Source organism: Lepus europaeus, chromosome 3, assembly GCF_033115175.1.
Source record: "Lepus europaeus isolate LE1 chromosome 3, mLepTim1.pri, whole genome shotgun sequence".
Lineage (NCBI taxonomy): Eukaryota > Metazoa > Chordata > Mammalia > Lagomorpha > Leporidae > Lepus > Lepus europaeus.
In genome coordinates, this window is record NC_084829.1 from 139689494 (window position 1) to 139704880 (window position 15387).

At 39.9% G+C, this 15387-nt stretch overlaps 1 protein-coding gene across 1 annotated transcript in view; it reads right to left on the reverse strand.

Annotated features, from left to right (window-relative positions):
- Window positions 1–209: 209 nt before the first annotated feature.
- TXLNB (taxilin beta) overlaps window positions 210–15387 on the reverse strand; it is a 50362-nt gene continuing 35184 nt past the window's right edge. Inside the window, exons 7-10 of the mRNA XM_062186848.1 lie at window positions 13842–13916; window positions 7001–7093; window positions 5392–5487; window positions 210–3506 (exon numbers count right to left, since the gene is read on the reverse strand). Coding sequence (XP_062042832.1) covers window positions 2748–3506; window positions 5392–5487; window positions 7001–7093; window positions 13842–13916 — 1023 coding nt within the window. The 3' untranslated portion in view covers window positions 210–2747. The remainder of the gene's footprint in view (window positions 3507–5391; window positions 5488–7000; window positions 7094–13841; window positions 13917–15387) is intronic.

The following is a 15387-nucleotide window of genomic DNA, read 5'->3' on the forward strand; positions in this document are numbered from 1 at the left end:
AGAAAATCCTTCTGCATTCAGATTATATGAATTACTTTTGTAATTAGTAAGGCCAAGTTCTAATACAAAGGACTATAATAAAACAGTCTTTGAATATTAAAATAATTCTAACAAAGCCTATGTTAAGCTTTACAAATTTCAAGCAAGTTATTGTATCTGAAATTCTACCTGAGATGGTAGTGAGTAATGTGTTGGGATAAAAGCCGTTTGAATGAACTCTGGGTGCTAAATATTTAATTTACTGAATTTGGCTCCTTGCCTGCCTATTTCTCTTGCTAAACATTCAGACTGAGACTTTACCACGGTTGTCTAATCTGACTCCATTTGGGGTAGGTCAGTGTCTGTAAGTAGTAGGAAAGAAGACCTTCCTCGATTGTTATAGTAAAGATTTGGCTCTGAATTAAATGAACATTTAAATCTCAAAGATTTCCAGTAATGTTGAATTTGGCTGGATACTCTGTAGTTTTAATATTTTAAGCCTTCAAAAATATATGGGTTCTGATACAGTGACAAGCTTTTCTCCTGATCTTTTTTCCTTGACTAGTGTTTGTGTTATCACCCTCCCTGTTCACTTTAAACAGATTTTATGCAGTTTAAAATTCTTACAGCATATAGCTGCTACCTAAAAGTGCTTTGTATGCTTTGGCAAACAGCCACATTCAACATTGACAGATGATTTCCTGGAGAAGTAGTACGGAATCTTGTTTTATCCATTTTCCCATTGGAGTTCAACTTTCCCATTGGGTTGGGTTAGATAGTTTTTTCTTCCTTTCTTTCCCTTTCCCTCTTTTGTCTGCCCTTTCCCTATCTTTCTTCATATATTATTGTTGCAGTCTTCCTTCACCCTAGGTAACTGATGCTGCCAGTATTATTAGAGATTCTTAATACTCATGTAAACAACCCTAGTTGTTTCTAGCTCTTCCCTTCTCCTGAATCCTAACCTATTTTTCAAATCATTTTGAGTAGGGGCCCATTTGTTTTTGTTTTGTATTTTAGCCTTTAGAGAAATTTTCAAAGAAAAATGGTTTGTAAGCCTCATCATTCACATTGAGACCCTGTGTGGATTTCTGTTTTGGAAAAGTAATAGTTTTATTTAACATTAACTGAGATGAGGGCTGGGTATGACTTCCTGCTGCAAAGATGGGAATTTGGAAGGAAGGAAGGAGCAGGTGCTTTGAGGATTTAGACAGAAAAAGTCACAACAAGAGGTGAGTGTTCTGTCTGGAGACATTTGCAGCAAAGAGGCAGGGGGCCTCTCTGTTTGAGGTCCTTCTCTTCCTTCGTCCTTCACTTCCTTTCCCACTCCCAGTCTTTGCCTTGTAGGCAGCCAGAAATAGGCTGTTTGACCCCATGAGAAGGCTGCAAGCAGCGGGATGAGGAGCATAGGAGAAGAAACTGGAAGAGGTGAGCAGTCCATAGCTTCTCTTTTTCTGTTTGGGAACTCTTGTGGTCATATTTGTGTCCGCACTTGCTGCACAGACTTGCAGTCTAATCCAAGTGGTTCTGTCATTTGGTCAGTTGGCTGAATTTATTGCTCTAACACTGGACTACTTAATTTTGCACATTGCAATGGTCTAAATACTTGTGTTTGGAACCTACTTCTGATTCATAGAGCATTAGTCTACCATAGTCCTGGGTGCAAGTATGAGACAATTTTTTGATTAGCATCCCATATTTTGCATAGAAAAATATTAATAAAGGTATTAGAAGAATGTATGTGTAATATATATTTACATAAAGTACACATGTATATATGTATACACATATATGTATATATACCCACATAAATAGGTACACATATACATAATTTGTGAATACTTCAACAAGTTCATGGAAATGGAATTAAAAGGTAGATTTAGGGATAGGCGTTTATCTTAGCAGCTGAAGAACTGGCCAAGACCCCAGGTCCCACACTAAGTGTCTGGGTTTGATAGCTTGCACTTGTTCCTGACTCCAGCTTCCTACTAAGGCAGGCAGCAATGATGACTCAAGTACCTGGTTCTTGCCACCCACATAGGAGGCCCGGATTGAATTCCTAATTCCTGCCTCTTTTCAGGTATTTGGGAGGTGAATCAATGGATGGGAACTCTTTCTCAAATAAACATATTTTCAAAAGATAAGTTTACTCATATTTTTTGTAGAAAAATTTTGAAATCCACGCATAGTTTTTTCATAATACACATTTTCCATGAACGTTTGAAGACCCCCCCAGGCACTGATTTCAATTTTTTTTCTGCACCAAAATAAACATCGTTTAATTCCATTCTGCATGCACTTTTTGAAGCACCCTTGTATACATTAACACATATGCATATATTGTGTGAATATACCATTAAAAGGAACCTGAGCATCCATTGAATACAATGGAACTTATTAAACTGTATGTGGCAATAAGTAGAACACATTTTCAGAATTTGTATATAGTAGAAGTCTAAACATCAAATCTGTTATTAAGAAACTGAATTAAGTACTATGTTAATGGCAGCAATGCATATTTGCTTTTAGTATGCTTTGTGGCCGTTTGAGCAAATGATTCTATCACGCAGTGTTAAACAGAAAAGCTCCAAATCAGTTATAAATCAAGAACAATGAGAAAAGGCTGAATGCGCCCTGCATAACCCTGAAACACCATCTTGATCATAACTCTCCTCCGTTTGACATCCTAGCCCTCGATGTCTGGCTCACACGCCCGGCTGTTAGGACGGAGATGCGACGTCAGAAAGCCCAGCCCTGACGGCTCATGGGACTTAGTCTACTCCTTCCAGGCTGGGGTCGGCCACTTCGGACAGCTGGGACCCAGCTCCAGCCCCTGGGGACAGCTCCTCTGTGGCTGCTGGTGCGAGCTGTCTCGCGGGCTCACCTCCCGTCACCCGTGCTGGCACCTGCTCCGGCGCTGGGGGCAGCGAACCGGAGCCATCGGTCTCCACCGGGGCTAAGGGAGCTTCCGCTGGGGCCTGCGGGGCCTGACCGGAAGCTTCTGCCCCCAGCTTCCGGGGCTGCTGCCCAGCCGTGAGCCCTGAGGCTCTGGGTTCTGATGCCGGCCCCGCAGGGGTGGTCTTGGCCTCTGCCTCACCGCTTCCTTCAGCTGCGGCTTGAGGGCTTGGGGGAGGCGAAGGCCTTTCTGAAGCCCCTGAAGGGGTCAGGGGAGGTTGTTCCGGCTCCTTGGGGCCGGAGGCTGCGCCCTCCTGAGGCCTGCCGAGTTCTGGCGGGATTTCTGTGGACTGGGCAAGGGTGGACTCTGGACCATGAATTACCCTGAAGGCCGTGGCCAGACTTTCCACGGCGTTTTGAACTCTCTTGGCCTCCTCTGCATCCATCTCCTTTTCCGCGGAGACACTTGGCTCTTCATCCGAGGTATGCTGACTTTGGTCATCTTTTTCAGGTGTTTTTGCCTCTCTGATTTTTTTGTAGAGTTCGTTTCTCTCTTCTTGCAAAGCTCGGCAGAGGTTCTCTAGCCTCCCAATTTTCATCACGAAGCATTCATATTCTTTAGCTCTCAGTGCTTTCTGGGGTTTGAAAACAGAGACACGTGAAACGACACGAAAAGCAAAACTCCCAGAATGCTCTCTGGAGAGAACCAATATCATTTGCCTTGAAGGCTTTGGGACTTGGGCACAGAATGGTGGATGGACGCTTAATCAGGCTAGTCACTTCTGTGTTTTTTGCATTCTATGCTAGATTCTGATAGAATTTAGTCACCATATCCTGTTGTTTAGGAAAGAAAGATGGCAAGGCTTACTCTCAAATCTTACAAATAGAGAAACTTTTTGCTGCTAAGACTAACTATAAGCAAAAGCTTGTGGCAAACCGAATGAAATGGACTAGGATTCGGGCCTCAGCAATGCCTTATCTATTCTAGATAAACTGCTATGTGATAATCCCAACAAACTGTTTGATTTATGCTGACGAGTAATAAGCGTCTCTTTGGAATTGGTTGCAATTTGGGATGCAGTTTTAGAAAAGTAATTATAAGCATGTAAACTCACCACACTAATTCATGATGCTGGCTGCTCAAACTATTTAGTTCTTTTCTGTAGAAATGTTGATGTGTTTGTGCATGAAAATATTCCTAATAATCTCACTATTTACCTCCACCGATGAGCTACTTCGTACCTTTAAGACTTTTTTCCCTTATATACATGGAGAGAACTATATGTGAAAGCCCTGTTTCTCAGGTCAGGGATCATGTGTGTTTGCCTTTAGAGTCTCAGGACCTATACAGAACCTTACATAAAATTAGTATTTAAATGCCTATTGTAGGGATGTAATGAAAAATGTAAGGTAGCATATACCTGGGGTGGGTGTTGTGATACAGCAGATTTGAGCTGCAACTTGAAGTGTTTGCATTTCATGTGGGCGTGCCTGGGATTGATTGCCACTTCTGCTTCTAATCCAGCTTCCTATTAACATACCTGGGAGGCAGCAAATTATGGCCCAAGTACTTGGGTCCTGCCATCTTGTGGGAGACCATGATGGAGTTCCTGGCAGCTGTTGTCAATATTTGGGGAGTGAACCAGCAGATGGAAGATCAGTCTCTCTTTCTCTCCCTCTTATCTTCACCCTCCTCCTCAGCTGCCATCCAAATAAATAAAAATAAAGTAGCACCTATTCTGGGTGCTTTGGCTGGTGTCTTTCAGTATATTCAAATCAAGTAATTAATTTATTCTGCACCTGTGATATGCGAGGCACTGGGGAATTCAGTGCCAAATGAGACTCATTCTACCTTTAAGAAATTCAGTGTAGGGGCCGATACTGTGGTATAGTAGTGGGTAAAGCCGCCGCCTCAGTGTTGGCATCCCATGTGGGCACTGGTTCAAGTCCCAGCTGCTCCCCTTCTGATGCAGCTTTCTGCTAATGGCCTGGGAGAGAAGAAGATGGTCCCAGTCCTTGGGCCCCTGCGCCAGCATGGAAGACCTGGATGAAGCTCCTGACTCCTGGCTTCAGATTGGGTCAGCTCCAGCCGTTGCGGCCATTTGGGGAGTGAACCAGCAGATGGAAGACCTGTCTCTCTCTCTCTCTCTCTTTCTCTCTCTCTTTCTGCTTCTGCCTCTGCCTCTCTGAACTCTGCCTTTCAAATAAATAAATAAATCTTTAAAAAAATAGCAATTCAGTCTAGCAGGTGGAGTGCTGCTGTTCAACTGTTGAATCAACAAGTAAGCATATGAGTTAGGGTCACAAAGCTCTTTATGAATCTAATTTAGAATCAGATTCTAAATGGCTTTTGCTCTGATTATTTTTATTTCAATTTAATATCATTCCTTCCTTGCATCCAATTTAGCTCTTTTTCAAATATAATTATTTGTACTATCAAATTATAATTACATTCTAAGTGTGAATGTTTTGACTAGACTGGGGATGGGGAGGTAAAAGCTAAGAGAAAAATTTTCTCACCTCTTCAATCATATCCAGCAGAGCTTTGTTACAATTTTCAAACCGAGATTTCCATGTGGCTGTGTCCTTTTCCAGCTTCTTCATTTTCTTAGTCATCTACAGAAAATAGAATGTTTTAGTGTTAATCCTGAAGAATTAATGCATCAAGGAAGGTGTGAGTTCTCTCTCTGACATCAAGAGTAGTCCTTTTGTTACCGGCTACTGAAGCAAACAGCTGTTCGATGTCAAGAATGAAGATTGCAGAAGAGTTGTGATTTATTTCTGCATCCTCTAGGTCACTGGCGCATACACATTTGCACCAGAGTCAATTCAGGAAAAAGGAAACTGCTTAGGAACACACTTTTTTTTTCATTGTTTTTTTTTTTTTCTTTCATTTAAAACGAAAATATCTTTACTGAGTCCCATGAATAAGCTTGCAATTTAGGTTATTTGCTTTATTGAATAGAAGACTCTACAGTGAGAAGGCTGACATGGTTTCTTAGTCATTAAAATGCTGATACTGTTTGGGCACGTTTGAGAAGTATGCACATAAAAGCAGCTTTTTGTTTTCACATTTGTAGTTTGAGGGAGAGTTCACAACATGTAATTAGACACATCATTCCTCTCCATTCCTGTGAGGCAGTCTCACAGGTATGGCTCTGTTTTACCCCTGCTTTAGAGATAGGGAAGCCGAGACTCGGAGCAGTGGAGTAACATTCAGGTCAGTTAACAGAAGAGGGGCTGGAGTTACTCCATTCCGTTTTGTGCAACATGTGCACTGTCTGCTGGTCACCAGGCCCTGGGTGGGCATGGGGGATACAGAAGTGAATAAGATGTCATCTCTTTTTGAAATTGAGGCAGCTCACATTCGCAGTTGTAGGATTTCCTCTCTGCTTGAGTCAAGTGAAGAACAAAGTATACAGTTAGGCATGGTTTCCCTGGATGACCCATAGCTGGGCACTTGCTGCTTCAAGCCAAGCTGCCTGAGGCTAGGCTGACAGTCAGCCCCTGGCACCATAGAGAAGTGAGGTGAGCCCTGAATGATTTTTTTTTTTAAATTCTGACCACATAGTAACAAAATCAGTATTTTATAAACTTTTTAAGGTCATCACCCTTTAAGAATTTTATGAAATCTATGGGATCACACCTTAGGAAAATGCAAAGATGTGTATCAATTTTGTTTTTGCTAATTTCCAGAGAATTCTCAGGTCAACTACTACAGGTTATAAGCAGAGCTCAGATTAAGAATTCCATTCTTGATCTAATATTTACTAAAATGTCAAAGCGATGTAATTTTGAACTTTAAAGTGTTTTTCTGCTTTTGTATTTATTCAGACTTAAAATTCTAGAAATTTGAGAGATGTTTTAAAAATGGATACATCCATCCTGGAGTGGAAAAAGAATTATTCATTCTCAGAGTGAAAGTATACCCTAGCATTTTTTGGCTCTTGCCAAGAATAATTCACCAGATACTTACTGATAAAAAATACAGTCCAAAAATCATTTGTACCTATTAATGTTTCGTTACTTCATGAAATGCATTGAAATATCTTAGAAAAATGAACCCAAAGGAGAATTTCCTGTCAAAATAGAAAATTCCAGTATTTCATGGGTGATAAGCAATACTCACTTTATCCATTTCCTGTTTGAAAGAGGCAAACACCTCATTGCTTTTTGTCAGTGTGCTCTGGAACTCTTCAAACCTTCCTGAGTAGAGAGTAAGCTGTAAACAGGAGAGAGAGTGTATCTACTTGAGGGCTGCTTTCAAAGGGCTTCCAGAACAAGATAACACATCATTATTAACTATTTGAGAAGAAAAACAATTTAAATTCAATACAATGTTCAGTTGTTTAATTTACTATATCAACGTAGGTCAGTAAACATGACTGAAGTGCTTCTTTAAAGGAAAATGAAGTAATAAAAAGTGTCATTACAATTTCATTATATATCTTAACTTTTACCAGCTGACAGTTACAGAGCACTAAACATGTGTGTGATCTGTCTGTCCAAAAGTATTTCACAGGTGGCTCTTGCCTTTGAATGGCCTGAACTCTAAACAGGAAGACAATCTCAAGGATGACTTGACCTCAGGACACTGAATACAAGGTTCCAAGTCTGTCAGGGACAGTGGGTGATCAAAGAAGGTGAACTTGGCCGGAGAGCATGTGAGCCATATGTTGGTTCAGCAGAATTAATTTATTATACCAGTTTTCCACAGATGGAAGTAGTGAGTCTTGTAATTTGCATAAAGACATTGTAAGGATTAAGATGGCCACGTATGCGGCTCACCATAGAAATAGAGACATTTGTGTTGTCACATCCTTAATTCCAAGGCTTGAATTTGGGGGTGGGAATGGCACAAAAACTAGAAGGGAAGTGTGTAAATGCGTGATTGTTAATGATAGTAATAAATTCTTGCTTTTGAAAATCAAATCAGTATAGATTGTTTTGTGTGAGTAGAGATCTAATATGGATGATTTAAGTTAGTAAAACTGCCCTTTTCAAATGAAGGTTTAGTATTTTTGAGTTTCCAGAAAAGTTCCAAGTCCTCAGATGGGCATAAAAAATCTCATTTGTGTGAAGAAGCAAATTTGTAGCATCCAGCAACAAACAAGAATCCATGACTGCTTTGATTTCATGTATTTCATAGATACAAATCTAAGAAGATAACCATACTTCCCCACTCCCTCCCTCAATTCCTCCTCCTTCCTTCCTTTCCTCCTGTTTTCCTTTAATTTTTGTAAGAGCATACTTTCAATTTATTTTATAATCTTAGGCTTAACGCACCACTAGCTATAATGCTCAACAAATAAAAAAGTCAAAAGACCACTGTGTCACTGGACTACAGACAAGGGCTATAAATGATAATCAAATCATAAGGTGTCAGTCTCATTCTTATACAGTGGGTTTTTTTTTTTTTTTGCATTCTATATTAACTACTACATATCAGAGAAAACATGTCTTTTCGGGACTAGGCCATTTCACTAAATGTAATGGTCTCCAGTTGTATCCATTTTGTTGCAAAAGATGGGATTTCATTCTTTTTATGGCTGAATAGTATTCCATCATGTATATATACCACATTTTCCTTGTCCAGTCATCAGTTGATATACATCTGGGTTGATTTCATTTCTTAACTATTGTGAATTGAACTATAAACATGGGGTTACAAATAGCTTTTATAAGTAGAGAAGAGCACACTGACAAAGCCAGCAGATTGGAGAGTTTCCAAGCTTGTGGAAGGGGGCCAGAGGGACTGTGTGTGAGTCAAACAGTCCCTGGAGCCATTCTAGGTAATTACTTCTCTAGAATGTTGTTTTCCCCCCAAAAATTCAGAACAATAAAAGTTTTACTGCAGCAAACAATAAAAATGATAACAAATCCTTTTCATAGAATACAAATTATCCAAAGAAAACTCAAAACAAGAGCTGACCTTCATCAGTCATTAGCACTGTGCATGATAGAGTTAGTATTTATTTCTTGTGATTCCTTGGCAAATAGATTAACGAGGACTGAGTGAAGGGACATCAGGGATTCATGGCTAGGAAGGCCCCCCAGGGTTTTACATACACACATGGTGCATAAGACAACACTTATGTGCAGTGCACTCTAATATATTGTATTTAATTGTTCCTTTTTTTAAAAGTACTGACTTGGATCCAGTAAGTTGATTTCAGGGCCTTTTGTTCTGAGACTCTTGAGCCTATGGTAAGGTCTTGGAGCACTGGCTACCTACACTCAAGCTTGTCAATTGGCTTAGGGTGGGAACAATTATGGCCAGCAGATCCTGGTCACTTTCTATTGCAAAAATCTGTTCATTTGCATTCTTGGCCAAACCCCTTTTGTTAACTTCTTTAGTTTAGTTCCTCCCCCACAATTTCTCAGTAATTTCAGCAGAGTTGCATGGGGGTCTCCAGATCTGGTCCTCCTAACCCCTCTCTTGCAGGCCTGTAGTTGCAGGCTGTGGAGATAATGGAGCAGGAGTGAGCACACATATGGCCCATCTGTCTTGACAGAACCAAGACTAGCTGATGGGCATTGAAGCTTTCTAGATTGTTTTCCATCAACTATGATCAGTCTTACTTTTCCATGTGTACTTGTCTCCAAATCAGGACTTGAAGAAAAAAACAGAATGTTCTTTTTGGTATATTAATTGGGCAAAGTTTGTTTGTCTTTCCTGTGTTTCGTTGCTGGCTTGTGGCACATAGAAGACATACATACAATGCCAAGATGCGGTATCTTGCTGCATCACCACCTCTTCTGGACTTTTTCTAGTAACACTTCTTGTTTCCTCTCAAAATTGTTTTTTAAATTGTGGTAAAATACACATGACATTAAAACTTGTCATCCTAATCATTTTTAATTCTGCAGTTAGGTATTTTTAAGTACGTTTACATTGTCATATAATATCCAGAACTTTGCCACCTTTCAAAATGAATACTCCATACCCATTAAACACCACTCACCATTTTCTCCTTCTACTGGCCGGTCTTTAGCATTCTGCCTTTCTTCCCATCTGACCCACTTGTCATTGGTGGCAAAACCTGTGTGGGTTATACATTTTTCATCGAATTCTGACATTATGCTAACTGAATATTTGTGCTTCCTGTTTGCTTAATGGATATTTACTCAGTATTTTCACTTTGTTATGCTGATATGATGTATGTTTGTTTTGATGATTCGGATCCCATTCTCACTTTATGTTTCAGAGAGGCATGGAAGGGACATCAGAGGTCGTGGGCAGTATTTTGTTTGCTAGAGGCAGACATAGAAAACTATTCTGTGGTTAGAAATAATAATTGTGTCAATATTTCACTTTTACATGGACCATGTGACAAACACAATCTTTTAACTAAGCACCAAATTTTAATTACAAACATTCATGCAGTATTGGAAACAGAACATATCCAGGAATTGTTTAGCAGACCTGTGAGCTTTGGTTTGGGAGCAAATTTCCGACTGTAAGAGTAGCTGAGGAAGGCTCTTGCTGCCCAATATAAGTAAGCCAGCGCTTCTGATTTTAAAGATAAAGATGACACATTTTTAACAATTTACTTACTCATCTTTCCCCTCGGGTAGTGTTTTGTGTCCATGTTGTCAGATACTGCTGACTTTCCATGCCTGGCTCTGTTTTCAACCTTACTGATGTGATGACCACTCTATTTGCAGTGATAATTGTATCCCATTGATCATCCCTGACATTTACTTTATTCCTTTGGTTTGTGTAATTGAAAGCCAACATCTCTTTCCTAAGTGAGAAACATGCTCCCAACCGGCAAGCTGTTGCCTTTTGACTGAAAAGTGACTTCAGTCTAGAAAAACAACATAATCCATCCTTGTTATTTTTCTTGCTCAGGGCTTAGAAATGCCTCCTGCCACTCCCACTGCTCTAAGGATTGTGTAAAAACAAAAAGAAGTGTTTGAATGCTATGCAAAATCATTTGCAGTAGAGTATTTTTCAGGGTTTATAAGTTTTGAAAAGATAATGTTGACACTTTTCAGGAGAAACTCGTTGAAATGTTATTATATGTGAGGATTTGGGATTTCGGTTTTCTTCTTGATGATTAATTACTGAATTTTAGAAAGTACCTTGGAGACAAAAGAGAAAGACAAAGGATCCCTGCAGCTAGCAAGGCTGCCTGTTTGGTGAGCCAAGGTGATGGAGAAGGCAGGGTTAATTTAGCTTAGGGCCATAGTTTTCAGTCTCAAAGCTCTCTCTGTTCGTGAGCTGAACAGGGTCTTGAGATCATCTTTCCAGTGATTAGGTTTATTGCAGCTGAAGCCTGCCAATATATTGTATTTTCCTATATAGATCCTTACCTATGAAATAATACTGACATTAGCTCATGCACTAATTGATCGTTAGCATTTTTTATATTTATATTTTATGGTTGTTATAACTGTATTCAGCTAGGCAGGGATTTCCATAGTCTCATTGATTACTATGTCTCCCACACCTGGAACCATACCTGGTATGTAGCAGGTACTCAATAAAGATTGGTAGAATTATTTGTGCTTCTGATGGATCAGGCACTGAGCTAAGTGTTTTGCATCCATAATTTGATAACAGCCTGTGTACAGCACATATTCATTAACTAATTTTCCTTTTTAAAAACTAACACATATGAATAATTTCCATCCCTCACTGGTGCGCAAGCAGTAATATAAGACACAACTACATTTTAGAGAGTAGCTGCTGCTTTATGTACTGTAGTTTTGGAAACTCTGAGAAGGAATGGGCCACTCAGAGGTCAGAGGACTCCAACGTGGGGTTCCTGATTCATGACTGTATCTTCATTTTACAGACAGGAAAATTAGGTCCAGAGAGGTTTAGGTGAGTTGCACAGTGTCACACAACTTCTTAATAGAAGAATCAGGACTCTGAAGCTGGCGTTGGATTCAGTCCAGAACTGAGGGATAAATGAGGAATGGTAGAAACTCTAGACTACCTAGAAGATGCTTTTTCAAGTTTGAATGAGGAAATAGGTGGGAAAGCTTTCTATTTTTGCTGAGGTACTTCAAGAAGTTTGTGGAAAATAGAATTAAAAGATACATTTACTTTAGTACAAAATTGGAATTCATGCCTAGTTTTTCATAATATGCATTTTTCCACAAACTTTTTGAAGACTCCATATTTCACAAATGAATTCAAATTGAGATTCTGATGACAACTGAATGAACTGTTCTGTAGCCTAGAGTACAATAGTACTAATCTACTCTTCTCAAGTTCGTGACCTTCATTTAGCATAGAAGAGTAGAGATTGTGTATTATAAATGATGTGAACAATGCGTAGCTGCAAATATTGTCCCTGGTTTCCTTCATGGCTCTGTGCTGTCAAAGAGGAAGTGACAGAATCAAGAGCCCTGGCTCGATTCTCTGAGCTCCCACTGCAACCCGCCTACAGTGAGGTCACCCCTCTTCTCCTCCAGGTTGGAGAGCTGCCGCTGCCTGCCACCCACCCCACACCATGACATGACAGGTCCCCTGATTGTCTCAAGGATATCTTGAGTTTGTAACTCTGAGCTCTTTGAATCTGTTGGAGTCAGAGACATTGTTTCCAGCCTCCATGTAAGTAGTATTTTAAAACTATTCGTATCAGAGAGTAGATCATAGATCATACTGGGGGAAACAGTTCATCATTGGATTTTATAGTTCATTACAAAAGTATGCTTTAAGAAAATAGGTATGAAAATGCTGTCTGTTTTTGACTAGGTAGTGGTATAATTTGTGATTTTAAGTTTCTTATTTTTTCTTTTATAATGAACAAGTTCATTCATACAACGAATAAGCATTTTTTACAATGCACAAATATTCAGTAGCATGCATATAAATGTTTTCAGACCTTAAATGAATTCTGCCCAACTTGCAAGGCTTCTGATTTCCTCACCTGTGATTTTTCTTTGTGACCTCTTAGACCCGTTAGCATTTGGGCCTTTCTCTTTTTCCCCTGTTGCAGGTGGCAGGGTGATTCTTCTGGGGCCTCACGAAGAATGTTTGCCAGGTGGAACAGAGCCTCAGGGCATGGGAAAGATGCTGAGGTCTGGCTTTTACCCCAGAGGCTGCTGTAGCATGAGGATTTACTTTTGAGTACGCAATAGGAATTCTTGTAGTCTATTCAAAACACACTGGAGTGGGCGTTTGGCCTAGCACTTATACGACACATGTCCCATAATGGAGCACCTAAGTTTGCTACCCAGCTCTGCTTCTGACTGTAGATTATTGCTAATACAGACCCTGGGAGGCAGCAGGTGAAGGCTCAAGTAGTTAGGTCCCTGCCACTCGTGTGGGAGATCTGGCTTGAGTTCCTGATTCTCATCTTTAGCCTAGCCAAACATTACCGTTGCAGGCATTTGGGGAGTGAACCAGCAGGAAGGAGTTTTTTCTCTCCACGTGGCTCTGCCTCTTAATTATGTAATTAAAACAAAACAAACACACCTGAATGGCATCAAAAAGTCAACTAAAAATGGTTCTTAATTTGCCCACCTTTCCAGCCATGGAAACAAAGCACACTGTTTTCTGACAGCACAGAACCCTGGGTAATGACTGTTTCTCATTTTCTTTGTATTAGAAATATCAAAATATTAGGCCATTTTAAGAATTGAGAGCTAGGGCAGGTACATGTGAACAATCTACATTTTTTTCTTTCCTGAGTATTAGGGGAGGAGAGAGAGAGAGGAATTATGGACAGTTGGGAACTCGGACATTGGCTTCCTCTGACTGGCCATTTTGGTGCCATCGTTTGTCCATCAACAAACCTTTGACTGGATATTGCTGGCTGGGAACATTTTTTTATAGACATAATTTGTGCTTTTGTTTTTACTTAGAAATAAGTGTGATGTTGTTCTTCATTTCCAGCCCATCTTTCCTCACTCCCTGTGATGTGTGAGGCCTTCTGTAGACAACATTTTGTCTCTAGTCCCCTGAGACCAGTGAGGACAGCACCCCGTGCCTCCCCCATTCCCCAGTTCACCTGAGCCTGCAGCACTGTCTCTTGTTCCTTCAGCACTTTGGCCTGAAGTTTCCACTCTGCTGCCTGGTTCAGCAACTGAGATAAGACAGAATGCATGAAAGATGGTCAGATTATTTGAAAAATTACTCTAATTTGTGTGTAGAACCTAATAACTTGCTCATTGTTCATTAGCCCTCTTACATAATATTTTAGAAGTTTGTAATCTATGTAAACTAAGAAAACAGTTGGTCTAAAAATTTGGATTCTCAACCATAGCTAGTGGTTGTAATGGAAAAAAGAAAAAAATCCCCAACTCTTGCATGAGCTACACAACATTCAACCTCCCACCAAATTCTGGAGCTTTCTCTAGCAATCCTGACCAATTATTATACACTATCTGCTTGAATATCTCCAGGATCTCCCCAACTGGTGCTTTGTTGCCAGCAGCTGTTACTTTATGTTAACCCTGGGTTATTCTAGACCATTGCTCTCCACCATAGCAGATGTGATACAATAAGAAACATATATTTGGTTTTTATCCCTGGCTCCTGACATAGAACTTCTAACATACATCAGTATCTCCTAGACAACATGTAAAATGCAGGTGCCTCCCAAAAAATATGATTTAGGAAGGATAAGCTGTGATTGAAATCTGTGCGTATAGCAAGTACCCAAGATGGTTGGATATTGGTGGTCTATGGAATACATATTGAGAGATTTGACGTATTTTTCTAAATCCTGTCCTGTGGAGGTTTATAAAATAGGTCTCATCTTTGTTCCACAAGAAAGCCCTGCAGATATGAGGCAACGTCAAAAGTTTGTGGAGAAATGCTTACTATGACAAAACTATGCATAAATTTCTTTTTTTTTCAGACTTTTCTTTTATTCTCACTTTTTAAAAAGTACCCTTGTACATTCAAAACTCTCATAACCAACATGATCAGAACTTGAAGTTCATGGGTTAAGTTGAAAAAGTTGATTTAAGCATAAAAATGAAGGTCATCATTGTGGTGCAGCTGATTAAGCCACTGCCTGTGAGATGCCTGGCATCCCATATGAGTGCAGATTTGAGCCTCGACTGCTTCATTTCCAATGCAGTACCCTGCTAATTCAGCTGAGAAAGCAGCGGAGGATAAGTATTTGGACCCCTTCCACCCATGTGGGAGACTCAGGTGGACTTCTAGGCTCCTGGCTTCAGGCTGGCCCAGGCCTGGCTGTTGTAGTCATTTAGGGAATTTACCAGTGGATGAAAGTTCTCTCCCCCTCTCTGTAACTCTGCCTTTCAAATAAATAAGTAAATCTTTTCTAGAAAGCATAAAAATGACACATGTTATATAAAACATATTATTTTAACTTAGGATGTATGTTCATTTATCAGTTTTGATATAGAACTATGGTCATTGTTTTGGGCATAGGTTTCCTGGTTGGAGTTCAGCATTTTGTTTAGTTACACAATTATCTCTAATGTGCTATGTAAGACTTACAGTATTCTTTGTTTTCAATAATACCATACCTGAAGAATGTTTTTGAAGCTGCTTGACTGGATAATTCTCCAATTTTTACAACT